The sequence below is a fragment of the Channa argus genome, chromosome 10, assembly GCF_033026475.1.
Source record: "Channa argus isolate prfri chromosome 10, Channa argus male v1.0, whole genome shotgun sequence".
NCBI lineage: Eukaryota > Metazoa > Chordata > Actinopteri > Anabantiformes > Channidae > Channa > Channa argus.
The window spans coordinates 24,648,606-24,672,200 of NC_090206.1; the positions used below are offsets into that span (position 1 = coordinate 24,648,606).

The 23,595-nt window shown below is 41.9% G+C and overlaps 1 protein-coding gene across 7 annotated transcripts in view; it reads right to left on the reverse strand.

Moving 5' to 3' along the window:
- Nucleotides 1-23,595, reverse strand: part of htr4 (5-hydroxytryptamine receptor 4) — a 139,588-nt gene that overhangs the window by 13,055 nt on the left and 102,938 nt on the right. The window contains exon 8 of one of the 7 annotated variants that reach the window (XM_067519284.1): nt 18,194-18,293. The exons of the other annotated variants lie outside the window; for them this stretch is intronic. Within the exon in view, the coding sequence (XP_067375385.1) occupies nt 18,230-18,293 (64 nt within the window). The 3' untranslated portion in view covers nt 18,194-18,229. The remainder of the gene's footprint in view (nt 1-18,193; nt 18,294-23,595) is intronic. 7 annotated transcript variants of the gene reach the window in all.

The following is a 23,595-nucleotide window of genomic DNA, read 5'->3' on the forward strand; positions in this document are numbered from 1 at the left end:
CGAATGGGTGCAAATCTCTGGATCTGGGATCTGAAATCTGACAAAGATTTCTCTTGTACGGTGGCCTGTAGTTGACAAGTACAACGTTTTTGTACAAGATTTTTTAGTTTTGCACCTACGAGCTGCCATAGATTAACAGTGGGTAAGATTTTTGTTTGGAAAAGAGATTCTCCCCTGATGATATGTAACTCAAGCTACTTGGGGTTTTTAGTACTTGTACTGATTGTACTGACGCCTTCACTGATATTGAACTTGCTTCCTTTGGTTCTAGTTTGGATAGTACATGTAAGTGAATGCCATTAAACTTCCGCCTCCAAATGACATCACTTAGAGGAACCTGCAGTTCAGATTATGTTATGTCTTTGTCCGTACTACGGAGGTTGTAATCATGGTCATCCTGCTTTTCCTAAACTCCCCCAGATGACATCATTTGAACTCCTAATGATGAAAAACTCCTCCAGGTGATGTCAACTGGAGTTTTTCAGCTAGAAGAAGAAAAATAGTTTAATATAGGGATGTTTAAAATCATTGATGTACATTTAAAGAATCCACAGAGAGCAAGTTGAAAATGTGTGAAGTTGCCCAAAATACAAAGTGCAGACTCCTTGTGATCATTGTGCAGTTTGTGATATTGGGTATTCAGGCATTGGTGGATGTAGTCCTTCCATTTCCTCTAATTGCATACTCATCATTGCTCTCGCTCTCTCTCGCTCCACCTCTGATGATCCCACCCAGAGTCTTTCTGTCTGAAGTATGCTAACTGATCATCACAATCAGGAAACCTCTCTCTTTCGTCCTTTCTGTAATGAGGCAGGGGCCTGTTTCTGTCCAAGTCACCTCCTACCAAGACATGTGGTCAGTTTAAGCCAGAAGCCACTTGAGGCAAAAACACCCAAGTAGCAAACACGAGCTCACAACCCACTGTGATGCTGATGAGAGAAGAGGCGGGAGCGGGTGTGAACGAAGGATGGATGATAAATAAAAATTGGATGAATACAGCAGACAAACATTTGAAAAGAAAAGAGATTACACAGCACTGGGATCACTCGAATGAAAGGAAGCAAAGAGAATTTCATGCAAAAATTATTCAAAGTTTACACCCGCGAGAGACATTTACTCGTAACTCAGCAACAATAAAGTTACAGTTTGGTAAGTTTAGAGTTTTTCCAAGAAAAAATGAAGAAGACCATTATAATAAATGGCCATAAATGTGCACTATTCTGACATCGAAGGAAGATTTGTTTGCAACCAGAAAGTCCAAAATGTGCACAGGTAGGCAAGAGCATCAGGACTCTTATTGAAAAACCAATAACAGTGGGTGGGTGTCATCACCTCAGCAATCTTTTCTCTTATGGGGTGGTCGGGAAGACGAAAGGAAAAAAGAGAAGAGATGGCAAAAAGGAGGAGGGCACAGAAAATACTTTAATTCAAAGTTCAGAAAGATTTAATGTTCGAGACCTTTGGACCTTTGGGATGAGTTTGTAAAGTTAGGAAAGTCAGGATGCGCAACCGCAGCTCTTCTATAATAATGTAGTGAAAATAAGGCAGTAAGTAGTTCAGGCACAAAAGCCAAGACGTTCTGACTGCACAAGGGCAAAATGTTGGCCGCCCCAGTGCAGGAATTTACAACGATCAGCTTAAGGTTTACGTCATTCTGAAGGAATCAGAAAGGTGGCCTTTCATGGGATTATATCTTAAAAGCTTGTTTTCTTCTTCTCCCCGCTCCATGAATCTGCTCAGAAGACATGTCAGAAAGCATTATGGGGAGCTAAGAGATTTTCAGCCAGGGCCCAAGGAAACCCAGCCTCCACCAGGAGAAACAGTGAAATGCTGAATGCGGCTGCACGGAACCCTGTGGTTTCCACGGCGATGAAACCCCATAAACGCTTTGTACGTGGTCAGGGGGGATGGAGGCGACAGGTTTAACGAGTAACTGGTGTGAAGCGAGCAAATGAGTGAGCAGCTGTAATGAGTGAATAGCTGCATCAACTCATGTTTCCAAAGTCATATTAAACAGAGTTGCTCCTGCAGCCCCAAGTTTTTACAGCCACCACCACTATTTCAGCTTTGACTGGCACTTTTCTCAATGGCATCATCTGTGGTTTGATGGCATCCAACCGGAGGATGAGCACAACCAGTTTGTTAGAGGGTCATAGGGTGACGGGCAAGAGGCAGGGTCCAGTCTCCAGTCCAGGGACATACACAAAGAGACAACCATTCACACTCACACCTACGGAAAATTAAGAATCACCAATTAACCTAACGTGTTTTGGACTGTGGGAGGAAAAAGAAAATCCACACAGACATGGAGAGAACAGGCATGAACTCCGCACGGAGAAGCCAACGTTGACCAGGGCGCAAACCTGCAACTTCTAGCTGTGACGCATCAGCGCTAACCACTGTGCTTTAGTGCATGTGATACGGTGACACAAGACATTATTGGATTATAGGCGCTCTGGCCCCAGGTCACCAGGGGGACCCCCGAGGGCTGATTAAAGCTAAACCTTGTACAGCACTGGCTAGGTGCAAAGTGGTAAGTGGAGCAGATAATAACGATTAAATATAAAACTAAACAGCGTTAGCTAAACGCTGCTAGTGTAGCTGTAATTGTGGTGAAGAGACAGTTGGTATCACATGGTTTCTTTCGTTCACTTTGACATTTAACATGAGCTAACATGGCTAACTAAGTTAGCAGAGCAGCCTAATGTGTCCAGCTTAGCCACCGGAAGTCAACTTGTTAGCTTAGCTAGCGGGTTGCAAATAATCAACTAACTCGGACAAGACTTTTTCTGTTGGTAACTGATGAAAGCTGTGTCCGACTAAGCTGACTGTTAAACTATGAATGCTAAGTTATGAAATTTAGATGAAGAAAATTTAACAAGTGTACTATAATTCACTAAGGTGTATTGTGCTATGTGCAGTGTGGTGTGTATTTTATTGTATTTACCATATCTTAAGCATAGAGGTTTTATGATGCACACATTTTTGACTGGGGCCCCAAATGACTCTAGGGTCAGTCCATTTTTCTCAGCACTTCCACTCCACATTCTCAGCTCTTAGTGGATTCAGGGTCTCTCTCCTGGGGGAAGGCCTCTGTTTTACAGGCATCACAGATTCTCACAAAAAAACGAGACGATCCACTTCTGCCCATCGCCACGGAAAAGGCAAACAACTTGACAAGGCGAAAGATTTATTTATTATTTCAAATACCAGCGAACATGCAGATGATGTTAAAAACCTGGCTAAGGTTGAGTCCACGCACTGCCCTCGTAAACCTCCAACTTGCAAATCACACATGCAAAAAGCTGTAGAATGACAGCTGCCAGGTTCGGGAGACCTGCACCCTCCACTAAGCTCAGCAGAGGAAGATTGAAATTGATGCAAATATCCTCTGACGCAGTACGAGCGACATCCGGGCGAGAGATAATCACAATCATCTTGATTCCAGTGTAAACCAAAGCATAGAGTTGTTTACTATTCCGCAGCACTACGTGAAGGAATTTTAAACACCATAGAGGAAAAGCTGTCACAGTCTCCAGCTTCTCCACAAAGTGAATCTAACAAGGTAACATGACACTAAAGAGTGTCGGAGTTGGTCTGATGGTGGCAGATACATCAGAAAGTCCAGTCAGAGCGAACCTACGGATTCATTTTGTTCTGTACAGAATGACAAAAGAGGGAAAATACAGAGCAGCTCAGAGTCCAGCACACTGTCGACAGAACAATTCCTCTGATCTGGCCTTGCATATCACAACTTCAGCTCCTCTGCCGATCAGCGTGTAGAACGGCACGATCTTCTCCGTCACTCCTATCAGCTTCCTTCGTAAGGCTCTAATGACGCCGGCTCCCCTGCCAAGCCGCGTGGGATTCGCTCGCTTTTCAAAGCCTGAATGGCTGCCTCCCTTCACTTTTCTGCCACACTGATACCATCTGCAATTTCATGCTTAGCTCCAGAGAAGGACATGGGGAGGAAGGTGGGGGTCCATCATAACAGCCGCACCGGCCTGTCTGGGTTCATACCCGGGCACTGCGTCTGAGTACGTAGGTATCAAGATGGACGCCTTGATCCAACCTGTTACTTCGTGTGTTTTCCCTTTCTTCTTTCTTGATAAGAGGTTTTGAGTTGTGTGGACTGTGGGGTCTCAATGTGACTCAACTCTTCAACTGAACAACTTGAGTGCAACAAATGTGATGGACCCGGAGCTGTCGCTGTGAGAAAACAGCTTAATGGAAAATGTTCCCCTTTACTGATAACGGAGACACATCCAACACGATTGCCAGAAAGAAAATCGTGCGTTTTATATGTGAGCACGGGCAGCTATTATATTCTTTAACACACCTACAGCAAAACCCTCATCTCTGATTAACTTCTTCTCTGTTCAGCTTCCCAATCGTCCATTTTTCGACACAAGCATCATATCATCGCGGAAACTTTGCGGGGGACAGCTGCAAATTCCTGACCAACACCTATCTGCATAACTCAAAACCGTTCAACAGCATCACACACTGCAACCTCTAAAATCATAATTCCGATGCGTTTTCCATGAAAGCAGAGGTGAACTGCTAAGTGCCACGTACAACACTGTTGTGGAACACAATCAAAAGTAATGGAATGAAAAACGCTTTCGTGGGAATAACAGAGAGGAAGAAAAATCACAGAACTAGAAGCTGTTGCATCCAGTTCCTGTTTTATTGAGAACACTGACTACATTAAGGTTTATTCTCACCGGAACTGCTTTTACTGCTCCGTTTGACTCAGAACATTTAAATTGGCTTTAACCTCGACACAACCACTGAGGCATGAGGGTGAAGTGGGCAAGCAGGCAGGTGTGAGGGGCGATGAACACAACACACACATGCATATGAGTGTGTGTACCGTGCAGGGTGGACATACACTGAAGCGTGGAAGATGAATCCTTAAGCATGATTGTTTCTCTCAAAATATAAAATTTAGAGCAACTTAAGCTTCAAGGTAAAGGGGCAATGGTGTGTGTGTGTGTGTGTGTGTGTGTTCAGGAATGAGATCAGTGTACTGCTGGCTTTCAGTAGATAAAAGGTTTGATTATTTCTGGATGACTGATGCCTGTAACGCAACATTCCTCCAGTAAGTGCTTACATGATGGGCATGAAAAGAAATCTCTAGTGTGTGTGTGTGTGTGTGTGTGTGTGTGTGTGTGTGTGTGTTCTTTGTGCTGTAATAGCATTCATGTACATATTCGGGCCTTTTCAAGGTGATATACACAGCTGTGTGAAGGCATTGAATCTCCTATTTCTCAGGGATGAATCAGAAGAAATAAACTCCCACACGGTTGTTATTAATAAATCTCAAAATGAATGTTTGACGTTCGTTTCAGACACAGTGTAGCTTCTCATAATGCACAGACATGTTGATTCCTGGCTTATCATCTGTTTGTTACATCATGTGGGCAGCACGGTGGAGGAGTGGTTAGTGTTGCCACCTGACGACTCGAAGGCAGCCTTACTGGGTGGAGTTTGCATCCTTTCCCCGTGCTTGCGTGGGTTTCCTCCGGGTGATGCGGTTTCCTCCCACAGTCCAAAGACAACTGGTGACTATAAATTGCCTGTAGGTGTAAATGTGAGTATAAATGGTTGTCTGTCTGTGTAAGTCTCTCTCTGTGACTTGTCCAGAGTGTACGCTGCCTCTCGCCGCCCAATGAGACCTGGGATGGGCTTAAGCCCACCTGAGACCCTAAAGAGAGTAGGTGGGAAGAAATATTTGAGGGATAGCTGGATGTTTCGTTCATCAAACAATGTATCACCCTCGGTTTCCACTGTGACTGAGGACGACACATCCTTACTCCTCTCAAACCTTCCTAACACCTCCTCTCTGGACTCCATCCCTAACGCTATCCTTCAAGCGGCTCCACCCACACTTAACCCAGCTGTTACATAAAAAACATTAATACATCTCTCACAACAGGCACCTTCCCCACCACATTTAAACAGACTTAGATGACCCTCAACTCGAGCCCATGCTCAGACCTGTCCATCTTCTTTCAATTCTGGCCAAGACCCTTGAGCAAACGGTCTTCGATCAAATATCAGACCCTCTTTCTCTGAGCAACCTCCCTGATTTCAACCAGTCTAGCTACAGGAGTGGTCATATAACCACCATTTTATCATAATCCCACTCAGTCTACCTGCAACTGTTGACACTGTGAACCACCAGATCCTCCAAGCCCAGGTGCAATGTGCCATTCTGGATGTTCCTTTATGATAGATCTTTGCAGGGGCAGGTCTGCTGGAGGGCTCAGTTTACAATCCCATTCTTTGTCCACCTGCACCACATTCCTGGGTTGTAGAATCAACTCACACAGCTTTTCCTATCTTTGCTATGCTGATGACACGCTACCATTCTTGTCCTTTCCATCAGATGACTCCAGTCTCATCACACATTTCTGTGAGATGTCTCTGACATCTCTGCTTAGATTCACTCCAAGAAATATACAAGAAAACACCAAATTTAGACCTGTAAAACATTTGTGTTAGTAATGAATTGTGATCATTTTCTAGACACATCTTAACATATTCCCAAATACTTTGATTTACTCTTTTTACTTGAACATGGCTGCATTTGGTGTTCGTTATTTCATGTTGGTTTGGTTGTCTGGGCACATGAGATCCTCCTATACTGATAACAGAGGCTTTCCTAACTGTCTGGTGGGAGAACATTCACATTGATGGTCTATTAGCTAAACTGCCCACAAGAAAATTGTACAGACTTTAAATAGTCTGGTTGTGGCCAACATGAACAGCTGAGAGGGTCAAGCAGGGCCAGGAGCACTGCTGAAGTCACTTCAACTGTGATAATTTGCAGTGATGGACAGTATATTAGGATCCAAATTAGTGGCTGGAGCCTATACCAACTGTCATTGGGTGGGAGAATGAGAATGAGGAAACCGGAGTACATGGATGAAACCTACACAAGCACTGGGAGAACAAGCAAGCTCCACATAGAAAGGTTGCAGCTGGCTGGTGGATGTGAACCAGGGACCTTTTAGCTTTGAGGAAGTAGCAGTAACCACTCCACCACCGTACCTCGGTGTATTATAACGATTGTTGAACTGAGTGATGGTTGATTGGAAGAAGCAGTTTTTGTGTCTGACCATCATGCGCACACTGAGCTGACAAAGGGAAGGAATTGGAAATGTAGGTGTCTAGGATGTGATGGGTCTGCAGTGGTTTTTCTCTGCCCTTTTCAAGACTAGAGTTTCACAGGTCCTGGATAATCAGCTGGTTGGCACCGATAATCTTTCTTGCAGTTCTGACTGTCCGGTGTAGTCTCTGCTCATCTCGTTCGGTGGCTGAACTAAACCTCCTCCTGAAGTCTACGTCATTTCATCTCCACAGTTGTGGCCTATGCGAATTTCAGGAGATTGGAGGAGCACGTGTACATTTTTAACTTTTATTTCTGCCACATCATGTCTACCTACTACAATGCCTTGCAAACTTATACATAAGCCTTGAAATTTTCCATATTTTCTTACACCACAAATGTAAATTTTGGGATTTTATGTGTTAGACTAACAGTAAGTGGTACATAATTGTAAAGTGGAAGGAGTGTGGCGTTCATTTGTATTCAGCCTCCCCTGAGTCAATACTTTGTAAAACCACATTTTGCTGCAATTACAGTTGCAAGTCTTTTGGGGTATGTCTCTACTTCCTTTGCACATCTAGACTCTGTCACCACTCCTGTCTCTGAAGCAACGACCATCTCGGCAGAGCAGGTGAGGAGACACCTATGCAGGCTTTGCCCCACAAAGGCTGCGGGTCCTAATGGAGTCAGTCCAAGAGTAATGAAAGCCTGTGCCCCACAGCTATATGGCATCAACCTGAGCCTGCAGCTGGACAGGGTGCCTGTGGGATGGAAAAAACCATGCCTGGTGCCAGTACCTAAAGTGGCCGGCCCCAGTGTCTCCAGTGACAACAGACCTGTGGCTTTAACATCCCACATCATAAAAGTGTTGGAGAGACTGGTCCTGGACCTGGAAACCATCTCTTGACCACTTCCAGTTTGCTCATCAGCCTCAACTGGGGGTGGAGGATGCCCCCATCCACCTGCTACACTGCATCTACACCCACCTCGACAAGCCTGGGGGGTCTGTAAAGATTATGTTCTTTGACTTCTGCAGTGCTTTTAATGCAATCCAGCCTGTCCTGCTGGGGGAGAAATTAAATAACAATTGATACCCCCATGGTTGCCTGGAGTTTGGTACAGTCATATCTCCTTTTCTCTTCACCCTGAAAACCTCTGACTTCAGGTACAAATCAGAGTCCTACCACCTTCAGAAGTTTTCTGATCACTTTGCGGTAGTTGGATGTATCCAGGGTGGAGATGTCAAGGAGTATCTATCAGTAATGGAAAGTTTTGTCAAATGGTGTGAGCGCAATCATCTCCAGCTCAACATCAGTTAAACAAAGGAACTGATGGTGGGACTTCCTGAAGTCCCGGACTCTCTCCATACGGGGAAAGGGACTGGAAGTAGAGTCCACCTGGACAATAAACTGGACTGGTCAGTTAATGCACCGTAATTGTACAGGAAAACACCAACCAGGCTGTATTTTCTAAGGAGACTAAGTCCTTCTACATCTGCTGCGGATGTTTTGAGTCCATGGTAGCCAGCTTCATCTTCTATGCTGTGGTTTGCTGAGGCAGCAAAATGAAGGTGGCAGACAGCAACAGACTGGACAAACTGATGAGGAGGGCTGGTTCTGTTCTGGGGGAGAAGCTGGACCCTCTGAGAATGTTGTCCAAACTCCTCTCAATCCTGGACAATCCCTCCCACCCACTCCACTGCATGCTGGCTGCACAGAACAACACAGGAGATTATTTCTCCCAGTGGCCATTAAACTGTTCAACTCATTCCCCTTCTGTAAAAAGGAGGGGGACTAACTGGTTCATATGGACAATTAGTATCGTTTCATTTATTTTTACTCCACTAGCTGAGTTTTTTCTTAATTATTGATCAATAGTTGTAGTCTGTGTTTATTGTCTTGGTTTGGTGGAAGTTCTTTTCCTCTCTTCTACTTTTCATATGGAGAGCAGCTGCAACTGAACTACTGTTCCAAGATTCAATATAAACGTCTTCTGAAGTCACAAATGTATCCGCACGGGGGCATTTAGTTAAAGTTTAATCCTGTGTGACCACTGCCTGAAACATTAGGTCATCAGTCACCACTGTGAGAAGTGACAACAAAGTGCCAACTGTGTTTAGCCGAATCTTACATATGGATTTACTGATGGACTGTGCCAATGTGATATCGCCCAGACCTGCCGATGTGTGTGCATCCACGCTCTGTGTGGGAAGATAAGAGCTGAGCTGATGCTGTCTGTGAACCAAATTTCAGATTTATATTGCAACTTCTATCCGCAGAGTTCACGTATTCAATTCTACACGTTGAAAAAAAAAAAAAAGAGAGAAGCCTTTAGGAGCATCAGTCTAAACCACATGGACATGTGCTGTCAATGCCCCTGCTGTGTGAATGAAACTTATCAGTCTTGTTGACCTGTTAGTGCGGATGTAAGAGTGTTAATCAGTACATCTGTTCCAACTTTGCAGCAAGATATGCTGGGAGCCATTAGTAAAATAAAAATGCGCATAGGTTGTTTAGTTGTAAACCCTAAAGCAGTAATTAAGGACTATAATAGTTCACAAAACATTGGGTGTATATGTATTTGCAAAAATGGCATTTTTGAAATTAAATGCATTTTAAATTAAATTCATAGTGCACAGTGTGGGACAGAAGTACTTTCTGAAGCGACTACATAACTCATTCTGATAAGCATCAAAATTCATCCTGCATTGGTTTGGCTAAACAATACAAGCTGGAGTTCCATTTACACGGATTTTCTGGGGCTTGTTACTGAGCCACACAGTTGTAATTGGCAAATGGAATTCCCTCAGTTGTCATGGAGATGATCACCAAATAAACAGAAACAAGTGGGTGCATCTCCGGGACAACTGAACAGATTCCAACTGCTGAGGAAGACAATGTGACAGGAATTAACTCCACTAAGTCACAATCTACGACTGCGTTCACAAACAATGTCTTCGATGTTCTTGCAGCTTTTTCACTAAAAGTGTTTGAAGTGTGCATGTTTCTTTTTTACTGCCCACATTCTAAATACAAATAATTACAACTGTATGTGCAAAGCATGAGTGAAAGACACCCAGGTGCAACGCTGTCTCCTGAAAACTCTACTTCTAGAGGATATACTGACACTTAATGGAAAGTAATAAATAAGTTAATACCAAACATTTCATTAAGATGATGATTTAGGATCATTACTAGTTAACTATGCACCCTTATGATCATGCTTAAGAATTTTAAATGAAAAAAAAAAAAAAGTTTCTCAAACCTGAACTAAATTGTTCATGCAACTTTCACATTTTAATCAAATATATTGGGAACTTAATGGTGCATCACAGCACTAATTTGTTCAATCATTTGCATTTTTTGGCATGTCACCTCTCGCAGTGGTAGAAACATGTGACATCCAAATAATCTGTTTTTGTTTGCATCCCCTTTGAACTGGCAGTACAGATCAAACTGGAAGGGACAGATTTATTTGGATATTTAGGAATGTGTACCATAGTCATCAATGCCCCCACAATCCACATCTAAGCACAGCTCGATATTTTTTTTTCCTCTGCAATTTTCACTCAATTTAGATCTCTGCGTGAGATGCTGGGGCAGCGAGGGGCTACATAAGTGGTTTGGATGGGGGAGTGTGGAAAATGTCCTGCAAGGCTGAGCCTACTACCTGCAAGTAAGGAAAATTATGCCTATGCAGCGAGTCCCAGGAGAAGAGGGGAAATACCATCATATTTACACGACGCACCGAAAGAAGAAAATAAACTGGCCACCATCGACAGACAAGGGGTAACCATGAGTGGAACCTCAGAGAGACAGAATGTGTGTGTGTGTGTGTGCATATTTGTGTTTGAGAATCAAAGAAAAAGAGTTTTTTTTTCCCGTCTCACATCATACAACCAGAAGCAATCATAAATCATATAAACGAAACACCATATTTGCACTTTATTAGAGGCAACAGAGGACACGACCTGAAGTTGTTTCATTTCCAATCAGTAGAGTAGTTCCATCCACACTGGTTGCAACATTACCTATAGCAACACTCAATATTGCTGCCAAGATGCCTCTGTAAAAAAACAAAAAAGGAATAAAAATAAAATAAAAAAATGTTGCAGACGGACTTTCAAAGTCGTGACCAGTGACACTGTAGTTGTGGTTGTTGTAAACAGGTTTTGTCAGGAGAGAAGCCCCGAAATACCAACTGTGCAATGTGGGAAGAAGTTGCTTCAAAGCACGAACTTGGGTGAGAGTAGGTGATGGTGATGACACATCAGGCTGCTAATTGTTGTAAAGAAAACTGATCACATGTTAAGAAGTTTAAAGGGAGTGGAAGCTCTGAATCTGTGAAATCGTGTGTGTAAAGCTCACTGTCAATATCTGAAGAATATTTGTGGTCACAGAAAAAAAACGGCATAGAAATAACGCAATCGGTGGCAATTTCTACCAACATTTAAGCTCTTATTTCAGCACTAATCAAGAAAATGACCAGATGTGTACAATAGTAGGAGGAAGATGTAAAGAGAATTGTTTTAGCTTTTGAGTTATGACATGTTCACACAGTTATCTCCTGTAAATCGTCCTGTCCGCTAATAGTAGACGTGCACATGCAGAGACGACGTTACGCCATTTTAAAAGAAAACATCCAATTTAAGCCAAAGCTTTGTTGAGACCTTCACTATTTTTTTTACTATTATTTCTTCTCGGGATTCACAGCAAACTCAGTGCACATGCAGGTCAGAATCAACCTGGTAAACTGAGCATTCATCCTTCTCTTTGTCGCATCGCTTAGTTTCAAAAATACATTAGCCGTGTTTCAGCTTGGTTTGATCATTTAAAGTGCGCATTCAACCTACAAATACTCAAATACTAAAGTTTTTGCCATGAAAATAAACCGTTTAGACACCAGATCGGTTTAGAACCTCTGAAAACGTTACATATAAAATGTTTGAGGCTTTCGTAATGAGCTTAACTTTTAAAAAATGTGACATTTTAGTATACACACTACGCTGGGTCATTACACCTTTATACACATGAATACATAGTGGTTTTGAGCCATATATGGATTCTGAATACTGAACGTATGTGTGTGTGTGTGGACAGAGACAGGCGAAGGCACAAACAGAGGAGATGCTGAAGTTATCGAGGCAGCAGCCCACACAGTGACTCAATGCAATTAGGAAGTGAAAATCCTTCCTGATCAGTTTAATGTGGTTCCTGACTGAGGGCACCTTTGTTCCTTGTGTGTTTCTGCGCCCAGTTCTCCCTCCGCATTCAAGTCGAGGTGCATTTGAGCTTTTTGAAAAGCAACAGCACTGCACAGAAGATCGGTCCGTCAACGTGGCCAGTTAAAGGTCAACAGTGGGCCGCTCGACCTCCAGGAACTACGTCATAGCAATGCATGATTTTACGACTTTGATATTTTTAACTTTACTGCAGACAAACACCATCTCTGCCAAGTAGTAGCTGTACACAGCCTCCTGTCACACACTACATTGACCTAAAGTAACTGGGAACGTTATTAGGCCAAATATATAAAGTTGAACTTTGTGGATTAGATTCAAAGATTCAATCATTAGCCATAACCACAACTCCAGCCATCAAACGTCCTGCATGTGTGATAAAACAAGCCACAATCATGTCGCTTAGCTGTGGAAATGCTTCGGCTCCACCACGGCTCACTACACAGAAATCATCAGCCAAACACACAGAGGGACAGTACAATCTCAGAAATATGGGAGCAGCCCATCTGATTTATGGATCTAAAGCTGCTATTACAAATATCAACAACAACGATCGCTGACATATATACATTCACGTGGCCGGGTGCTGAATAATGAGTACAGCTATTACTGCAAGGGTACAAGTAAGTACCCAGTGGGAAGGGTACCGCCCCAGTGACAAACCTTTGTACCCCTAAAGGTACAAAACTGTCACTCATGTTCAGAGATGGCTGACCATGAAGAACTAATATACACCCAGGCAATATTTTGTCTTTTATAAGCACAACATGACCACTTGAGCGGCTTTCTGATATTATACTCTTACTTTAAAAAAATAAAAAACTAAACATTTGCTTGACATTGTCAAAGTGCAGTTGACAAATCCATCAGGTTTATCCTGGCCACAGCTTCATGCCATTGAATAACAGAACAGGACAACTTCTGCACCATAAACTGCCTGAAGTTGGAGTGATTGCAGACTTTAAGAGCTCCTACTGTATATGACAGTGTCGTATTCATTTTTGGCACATTTCAAAGTAAGGAAAAATAAAACCCAGAGTCCGACTGAGACAACGTTTGAGGCTTTCACATCTCAATATTATCACTGTCACACACTTGAAAAAAGTACAGAACTATTCATTCAGCCACTTAGTCCTTCAAATTGTTCCTTAACAGCAGCGTTGATGGAGACAAGAAGTGTCACACGTTGTTTTTATTACTGCATCGTTGCATCGAAGGAAATTTAAATTGTCAAGATTGTTTCCTTTGCAGGCAAGAGTGTCCCCGCTGACTTCAATGTTCAACCTAATTGACAACGTCTTTATGGAAAAAGAAGAAAGATGAGAAGAGTCCTTCAGGAGGATTCGCTCCCCGGCGGCGGCACTGCTGGATTGTGAGTTGATGGTTATTTGAGTGCATACAGCAGTACCATTTAAAGAGCTATGACAACGTTCACACTTATAGCTCTGAAAATGGCGCTGCAGTCTGCAACAAACCAAGGAGTCCAAGTCCCTTTCTGCTCTTTGTCTCTATGTTATCGCAACTTCTCTGCCCGAGAGACATATTTAGCATGTGTCTGATTGGTACCATGAGGGGCTCAGTCTGGAGCTCGGGAGTCCACATCTGCACGAGACAAAATGAAAATCACAACGGAAAGAAAACCAGCCGTGGAGCAGTGGAAAATGTCAGCGACAGGTTGGCCAACATCGAGAACATTTCATTTTGCATGTCAGCAGAAAGTCTGCGGCAAAGAAAAGCTGTGCGATTGTCAAATTTTAAGAGAAACAATTGTGTGTCTTTTAAATTATACCATCTGTGTACGTGTACACACACACACACACAGAGTCATACTATGCCAAGGCTTAAATAATGAGAGTTCCTTTCTCAATATACATGTGGTAAAACAAATCACATATATAAAATCAATTTGAAGCATTTTATAGTTCTTTGAACTATAAACTGTGACCTACACAACAACCTTTCAGTGAGTAGCCTCCCTCACATCCTTTTCATTATCCTTTATTCGTTCTCTCCACACCAAAGCATTTCTTCTGCTGATTGTTGGAAATAAAGTTCATTGGGGAAAAAAATTAGCTGGTAAAACTTGCTTGTCGCTCGCTAGCAGCGGCCGTTAATACTATTACTATTATTATGTGTATTGTTACAATGAGTCATTTATCCAAGGTGACTTATAAGTAACACACACACATCAAGTGCTTCTTAGGGTTCAGTGTACATGTGGCGAGGAGGAACTGGGAATCGAACTGCCAGTCGTGAGGTTTGAAGAACCAATGCGATAACGCCACAGTTCTGTGTTACTGATGAGATTTCAGCATATTTATATTCGCTGGCTTGAGTGTTTCCATTTTCTGCTACTCTAACTTCACCACATTTTAAGCAGATATTACACTTTCACTGCACCACATGCTTTAAAACACGACTTAAACAGTGTACGCTGCTTCAGCTTTGCTCAAATGCTAAGGGGAGTTTAATAAAACTATCAGCCACTCGATCTTCATCATCACCGTCTTCAGCAAAGCACTAATGTGTTAAAATGTTTTTTTATTGGTTTCACACAGTTTTTACATCCTTTTTCATCCTTTTTTTAATTTAGCGTCCTACAACTGTGTCAAACTAAAGGAAAACACACACATTCCCAACTGATACCTGCAAAATGATGAATGCCTGATGTATATGTGTGCAAACCCAATCAGTCCGTATCCATCTATAAAAGATGCTCCTCTGTGTTGCGGTCAGTGTGATGTAGATGAGAAGCTGTGGCTTAACTGACAGGAGCAAATGGACTAAATGTAAAAACATATTTCAAGTCTTCATTGGGATTTTTTGAGATGTTTGTTTAACTTTTTTGTATTTACATGGAACGACATGGAAAAAGAATAAAATGTGATGCAGTATGATTAAAAGAAGTTGGATGAATCAAATAACTTTATAGTCACTGATGTTAAATTAGTCATTCTGTATTTGCACTAAGAGTAGTTTTTGTAAGAGTACTTTTACTTTCAGTAGAACTTTTACTTGTAACAAGGAACATCTACACTGTGGTATTGATACTTTTACTCAGGTTTATAATATTCTTACGCTACTGTGCCTGTGTTAAAACCAGTATTATGTTTTGAATATGAACATACAGTGTGCGTCTGTGTGTATGTAGCAGCCCCGCTAATCGCTAACCCCTCTGGGAGAAAAACTGTCGAGGAGCAATGAAATTAGATCTGAGAAGCCCGGCAGCAGCAACGAGTGGACCAGACAGCAGCAGATCGGCATGAGAGGACCGTGGAGAGATGATTAAAACAATGGTCTCCGTGCGAACCCTCTGAAACCTGCAGTTTCTATATCCAGCCTCTTCTGTGCAGAGGACACAGAAACTTGATGCTCCGAGTCAAAGATCAAACAGCTTTCAAGCTCGTCCCTTCCGGGGTCCCCACTTTCAGCCAGATGCCCTTTCTGCCACGACACTCCCATTTTATCAGGGCTCGGGACCAGCACCACCCTTGGTGGTTGCGCGGACCTGATGAGGTGGATTCTCTTTTGTTCTCCATGACCATTTGGGGTCAAACTCTCTTGTCTGCACTTTTAAACAAAGCACATTAGAATCGTGCACTTGCAACGTGGAGTCAGCTCTTTATTGACTGTTGGCTTCATTCTGCAAAAACGTTTTTTAAATGATCCTCTGCAAATGAGAGCACAAACTACATAGAAACAAATGCAAATGTAATGACACAGAAAGGCAGAGCATCGAGTGTTTTAAGCAGATGCCAGCAGACCTGAGATAAATCTAATCAATTTGAAACTGAGCTTGTGTTTCATGCTTCATTAATTCATGTGTGTTGTTTTAAAAAGTTTCTGGGAAATGTTAACGCTGCCATTTAGTGAAGAAGATTAGAAAAAGAAGTGGGAGCTTGGCACTGATTTCTGCAGCTTTTCCCCTGAGGGAATACGTGGTGTTGCCAGTTCTTTACTTCAACATTGTTACGTGCTCCTTCAGTTTGTTTATGTAAAAAGCTTCAGATTTGACTCATCCTTGCCTCTGTGCTCAGTGTAGGTCAATGAAATTGCTGTCTTCATATAAAACATCACTTATATGTGGTTGAGTAATAAAAACCAAACTATTTAAATGTACATGCTGCTTGAAAGACTGAACATACAGTTTATATGTATATATCATACATAGCGTACTGCAAACAGAAATCTAATGTCTGAGCTGTCAAGTCATTTTTAACATTGTCTGTGTTTCTGTCCTGTAAACTATCATGAGATCAGGGTCAGTATTTACAAGTAGCTTCAGAGCTCAGCCGCATTCATGACAGGAGAGACGACCTTTAAAAGCTGCTCTCTGATTTATAGAGTTACAGTTGCAGAAAAGTTGAAAATGTGTTTGAAAAGAAAAAAAGTCACCTCCTGCAACTTTATGGTTATTTTCACCCGAACAAGTAAGAAGACTTTGTTATTGTCTTTTTCGGAAGCCAAAGAAGATTAACAGCTGGGTCTCACACACACACACACACACACACACAGAGGCACAGCTATAAAACTAAATGATAAGAGAGAAGAAGATAAAAGGAAAATTGAAAAGAATCAAAATAAGACAGAGACAACAGGTCGGTGAAAGAGGAAAGAGAGAAAGAAATACGAGAGACATTAAAAAGCAGGAAGAAAGAAAATGGAAAAAGATTTAAAAAGGTAAAACACACACGTGGAGGATGGAGATCTTTGATCAGCATCACTTATCTTGGAGGATACACACCACGCTCACAGACAAAACACACATTTCTAAACCCTTTTTTGTGAGCACTTAATAATCAAAACTACAAGATTAACCTCCAACCTCAGTATGAGCTGCTGTACAACAAAAATTCTGACTTTAACTTTAAAACCAAACCTGAGATTAACTAAACCTACAAAACAGTTGGAACTGAACAAACTAGTTTCTGCACATGTGAACATTTGCATCCTATTGCTCTTGTGTATTTAACACAAACATTATTCATTTCAGAACAACCTGTAATTTAATATTTTTTGGAATCTTCATCTACAGTAGTTTCTTGGGGTTTGCATGGATCCACCGAAACAAAGAGGCCTTAAGGAAACTAACGGTGCCTCTATGCAACTGTTCAGCCTCACATGGTTCTTTTGCCTTTAAGCTAAAGGTGTCGATGTTTCGCCTGCAGCAGTTTCATTCTTCTTACTTTTCATATGTGTTTTGCATAGCAAAATTGTTTTAAGGTTAAGTCAGTTAACTGTAGCGCAGGTCTCTGCAGAAGTTCACAAGTGATTTAATCAGATGTGCAGACCTCAGAAATTAGGACAGTAAGGGCTGACTGCAGAGCAGCAAGCATCCTCATCTCACAAATTACAGCCCAAAAACAATTCTTCAAACCACTGAAATACAATGCTAATGTGACTGAATGAGACAGATTGTCCTTCCCTACCACTGCGGCAGTAATGTTTTCAGGAGAGTGTAATGGGCCTGGTCAGACACTGCCAGACAGATGTGAGGTTGAAAGACTGACTGAAAAATCCAGGATCGAGGAGCTAAGCAGTACTTACTTTACAGAGATTTGAACTAAATAAAATGTTGAAATGTTATAAGTTGTCACATTCTGATCATGTTTGTTATAAAAACGTCAGGACCCATAATGGTTGGTGTTAGATTCATTCATTCCTGGTAGACAATTAATGATTTGTCAAAGATTTGTCATTGCAAAGCAAACATTAAGGAAAATAATCACACTCTTTATATTTATGTAAATTAAATATTTCTTGATGGCACCTTCGCCAACAGCTGAGCTCTGTGTGTGAGGAGGTGTGTGCGTGAGTGCAAGAGGCAGAAGACTCACTTGCCAGAGTCTGGAGATGCCCTAGACATACAGCAGCTAGACAGGCACTGGCCTGGTGTTGCAGAACCAGAGCAGCAGCTTGGAGGCAGAGGAGCAGCCACTGGAGAAACAGGAGGAGGAGGAAAAAAGTAAAGGAGGGGAGAAAGAAAGAAGAGCAGCATGTAATAATTAGGCGTTAAGCAGACACGTGAAATAAAAGCAAACGGATGGAGTGAAGATGAGTGAAGAAGAGCGTGATAAAAATCAAATGTGGTGTGTGGAAGTAGAGAGGACGAAGCAATGGGGAAGAAAGAGGAAGGATGGAAAAAAGGAACAGAACGTGTGAATAAGCAGAAAAACAGCAGTGAAAGTCAAAAGAAGGACAGGAAATGCAAAAATGGCTCAAAATAAAGGAACCAAGGAAGAAAACGCAGTGAAAGAAAGTAATAAAATGGGAAGAGAGCAGGAGGGAGGAAGGAAGAGAGAAAGGGAAAAACAAGGTTAGTTTACACCCAGATGACCCATCAGACAGCAGGACAGGTCATGATTGTGTGTGTGAGAGCGAGCGGAAGAGTCTTTTATCTTCATATATGGTGATTATTCACATCATATTTCGAAAACTGGGAGCATCAGCATTCATACAATCATTCATATATACTGAGGTCATTAAGCTACAAATCTTCAATGCTGCATTTTCTTAACATTTGCACATTGAAAGTAACTGACTCCCTTTGGTGGTAATATTTTCCCAACAAAACATTTCTATGCATCGGTTGGAGTTCTGGTACCTTGTAGATGTGACATTCGGCCGTAGCTCCTGTTCTCTGAGAACATTTATGAGTCAAAAACCTTTATGGCATTTTCAAAGGCTTCAGCACCATGAGCCAGTAGGTAGTGCTCCATATGCTGGTAGGCTCAGTAGGTTGTCGTCGTGCAATCTTTGGTGCCACGTTAGTGCAGCCCCCAAAAGCAAAAGAGTCATCCACCAAAACCTCCTTCCTACAAAGTGAATTACATCACCAATACAGCCTGTAAAATTTACTACGGCTGTTAGATGTGGCAGGGTGACCGACCAAATCATAACTATGCACCAGTGATGACTGATGATTCCTCATTCCTCAAATTGGCTGGTTGTGGAGCAAGAAACACTTTCTAAGCAGCTGCTAGTGGACAAGGAAGCAAGAAGGAAGGCAAATTATTTTATGGCTCTCTTAGTTTGTTAAAAAATCCTTAGCATAAAACCGATAGATATGCAATGAGGTGCTGCATTATTGCTGACAGGTTTAAAAAAATAAACAAAAAAACAAGCCATATTTAAATGTGTTGAATGTTTTTCCTAAAAGCTGCAAATTTCCTTCACACCCAGAAAAAACAATGTAATTAAATGCTACTTTGTCAAGTTTGAAAAACCATATGGCTTGAATTTGTAGACTTGTGTCAAAGGTTCAGTACTGGTGAGCTACATACGGTCTTGACTTTCCAAGATACGGCAGTGCTCCCCCCCCCCCCCACACACACACACACACGCGCACACACACACAATTATCATGAAATCAGTTTGCAGCTTGATCATTACTGTGAAATTTTGAACACATCTGACATTTAACTGGCTCAAATCGACCCAAATCTGTCTGACATGTGGACATAATGAGCCCAGAAACTGAAGAACACCCCCGCAGCCTTTAGCAGGAAGCAATAAAGTCAGAACCTGTTAGTGGACACAAATTACGGACTTTGTGGTCAGAAGCTGTGCTACCACAATTTCAAATAAATAATCCTGTGAGGATGAACTAAATGTGTGACGGACACTCACTACACGTTAAATGCAAAATGAACAATAACTGTACCCGATGTGGGTATTTCATCAGGTGGGTCTGACACGGGCCCCTTCTTACATAGTGCTTCCCATGTTTTCTTATTTTGTTATCACAAAGACAAAGGAAATGTGCTCAGGGGGCTGATCTCCTTTCATTTTAAGATATCGTGATAGAAAAAAAAGCTGTCAGGTGACACCAACTTCCAGGATGGGTCATTTCACGGTTCAGGAAAGATATTACTAACTGTTTGCTGTGTGTTGGACACCAACACTGTCTCCTAAAAAATTACTTTCCGTTTTTTTTTTTGCCGTAAATATCCCGTTTTGTTTTAATATCTAATATGTGATCCTGCAGTACAATGTCCAGTGTGTTTGACTACAGGATTAGTAAAGTGGGCCGGTGTAATAAAGGTGTAATAAAATGTGCTATTTTACACAAAATGTCGCTTTTACACACATCCACAATCTTTGCTGTTGGACCCGGCAACTGAAAAAGCCAACCACTGTGCTGCCACATGAGTCAGAACACTGCACAGCGCGGAGAAACGACGGTCACCATCACTCAAAGGCAGGAAGCCACAGTGTTTCGTTTGAAAAGCCCTGCACTGGACCCCAGGTTCTGAATACGGAGGAGGTAGGATGCAGCACAGATGCAAACAGGAAATGTCGTAAACAATTTCAAAATGCAGATTAATTTATAACGGACAGTTCAAGTCATCTAAATATTATATTATATTGTGGGCTGTGTGTTATTGCACAGGGGGGTTTTTGGTGTTGGTCCCTTTTATACACTGTGTTTTGTTGTGTTGATTTGTTGAACGCTTGCTTTGCACACGTGCTGCTATGGAAACCATTAAAAACTATAATAAATCAGCAGCTGTTCCCAAAACGTTTGTGGCACACAATTAATAATGAGTGTTGTCTGTCACGGTCTGTGTTCTGATCAAAAAAAGCTCTTTTGTAAAGTTTTCTTCAGGTTCAGGCGAATGAGACGCATCTGTTTTGGGTCACACACAGTGTTTACAGAATGACGTCTAGGTCCTATTTATTTATTTCTTTTTGGATACGTTTTTGGAATTCTTTCTGTTTTCTGCTTTAAAATATTTGGAAGCGGAGCCACACAGTGAGCATGTGTGAAGCGTTAGCTGCAGTTGTTTGTTGTGAGCTCGCGGTTTAATGTAGCTGACAGCATCACGGCGGCATTTAACCCCACGGCCCGAAAACACCACTTCCTGTTAGGATTTTCTCCATTCGACTCTGTTTATATCTGCAGGACAGTTCAGTCCACACACACACACACACAGATGTAGAAACAAATATAGAATGAAAATGCAAATGAATACACATATCTCTTCCTCTAAGAGTGAACCCATGCAGCACACACACACACACACAAGTGCGCACAGTGTGTGGTTCCCAGAGTTTGCAAAAGTAGAATGGGAGGCAGAGCCTTTAGCTATCAAGCTCCTCTCCTGTGGAACCAGCTTCCAATCCAAATTCGGGGAGCAGACACCCTCTCTACTTTTAAGACTAGGCTTAAAACCTTCCTTTTTGATAAAGCTTATAGTTAAACTGCTCACTCAACCTGAACTAGCTTTTCTCTATACATTTACTTGTCACTACTGTATACCATTAATTCTATATCCTACAACCTGCACGATGCTTTGTTGTTGCTTTTTTGTTGTTTTGTTGTTGCTTTTCTTGTTGTTTTGTTGTTGCTTTTTGTTGTTGCTTTTTGTTGTTTTGTTGTTGCTTTTTTGTTGTTTTGTTGTTGCTTTTCGTTGTTGCTTTTCGTTGCTCTTTTCTTTTCTTTCTCCACTTTCCACTCACCCCAACCGGTCAAGGCAGATGGCCGCCCACCCTGAGCCTGGTTCTGCTGGAGGTTTCTCCCATTAAAGGGAGTTTTTCCTCTCCACTGTTGCCTAGGGCTTGCTCAAGGGGGATTTGTTGGGTTGCTTCTACATACTTGTGTAGTCTGGACTTTATTCTGTAAAGTGCCTTGAGATGACTTTGTTGTAAATTGGCGCTATATAAATAAAGTTGAATTGAATTGAATTGAATTGAATTGTGTGTGGGATTGCTTCAGGTCAGTTATAGTGGTGCCACACAAAGAGAAACCACATACACACAAACACACACACTAAACACTGGTGGCAACGTCATGTAGAAGTGAAACGGAGGAGAAGGAAAAAAAGAAAGTCCGAGGCTGCTTTTGTGCAGCTGAAATCACAGTATAGTCTCAGGCCTCTGCTCACGTGTCGTGTGTCTGCTAGTTTGACTTTTCCTTGTCTGCACAGTGTCCATCTACTGGGACGAAGGTGCTGAAAAGGACATTAAAAGATGTTAATGGCGAGTTAACCCTATGCCTCCCGATTTAATATCCTGCTACGTTTTCTGCAAACGGAGGACAGAAGGTGAAGACAGTTTGACGGGTTGGTTTTTTGTGGGGACAGTGTGTCCTATGCTGTAGAGAATTATGGACACTACTGCCAGATCACATGCTACTAGTACTACAGAGAATACATGTGTCATTGTGCATGTGAGCTTTTCCACTGGTGATTAATCCACTAGAAGGCTTTTATTGTGAAGCAGCAACAGGAAGTGTAAACCTGTCTGCTGTTTCAGTGTCGGTGAGTGAAGGTAGACGCAGCCAAAGTAGCTGGTTAGCTGGAAAAGCTGAGATTTATTTTGTTGTATTATAATGGCTGATAGATGCCTCAAATCTGTTTCCAGACTCCTCTTTAGCTTTTCGTACTAAACCGCCCTCCTGATGTTAAACAGATTAATTGGGATTTTCTTTGGGTATTTCCCCCCTAATTATTTCACAATAAATATGTTTCGTTTAAACAGGTTGAGGTGTTTAGCCCATAACATTTGTTGTAAAACTGCCTCAACGTTTTCAGATTTCTGCGGAAAACTTATGCACGTGGATCAACTTTGGACTAGAGTCACATTCAGGTTCAATAGGGGTCAAAATGATTTTTATTAAATCAGTAATTCAGACGGATAACTAGATAAAACTCACTTTAGAGTATATTTTGTGCCTAAAATAAAATTTACATCATTTACTTTGTTTTTCAACTTGGGTAAAGACAAACATGGACAGTTTGAAATTTGACATGATCATTTCTTTACGCACTTTTACTTGAAAATAGACTTTGAATGTTCTTCTGTTGCCTCTGTGTACCTGACGTTCTTATAGTGACCGATGTGAAAGAACAAAAAAAACCCCACAACAAGTGATGAGTGTTATTCTGATTTTCACGCCATCTCAGTAAAAGTGTGTCATACTCCCATGACAGCAGTTCTTCAGGTTCCATAGGCTCTGCTGAATACTACTTTACAACACAGCTGTACTACATTACATCCAATATCTCCTAACGAATGTGATGTTTTCATCTGGAGTTTCTGGAGTCTGCTGCCATAACTTAAAACACATCCAGGACAGAAATGTGCTCCGTGTGTGTGTTTGCTTTAGTTGACCCGCTGCACTTCTCTTATTGACCTTTCAAGTGATGCATGAAGCTGCTGTGTGTATTGGTGCTGCAGCATCTTGACGTCTTCAGACTGAATAACACACCGGCATAGCGTATGTATGTATGTGAAG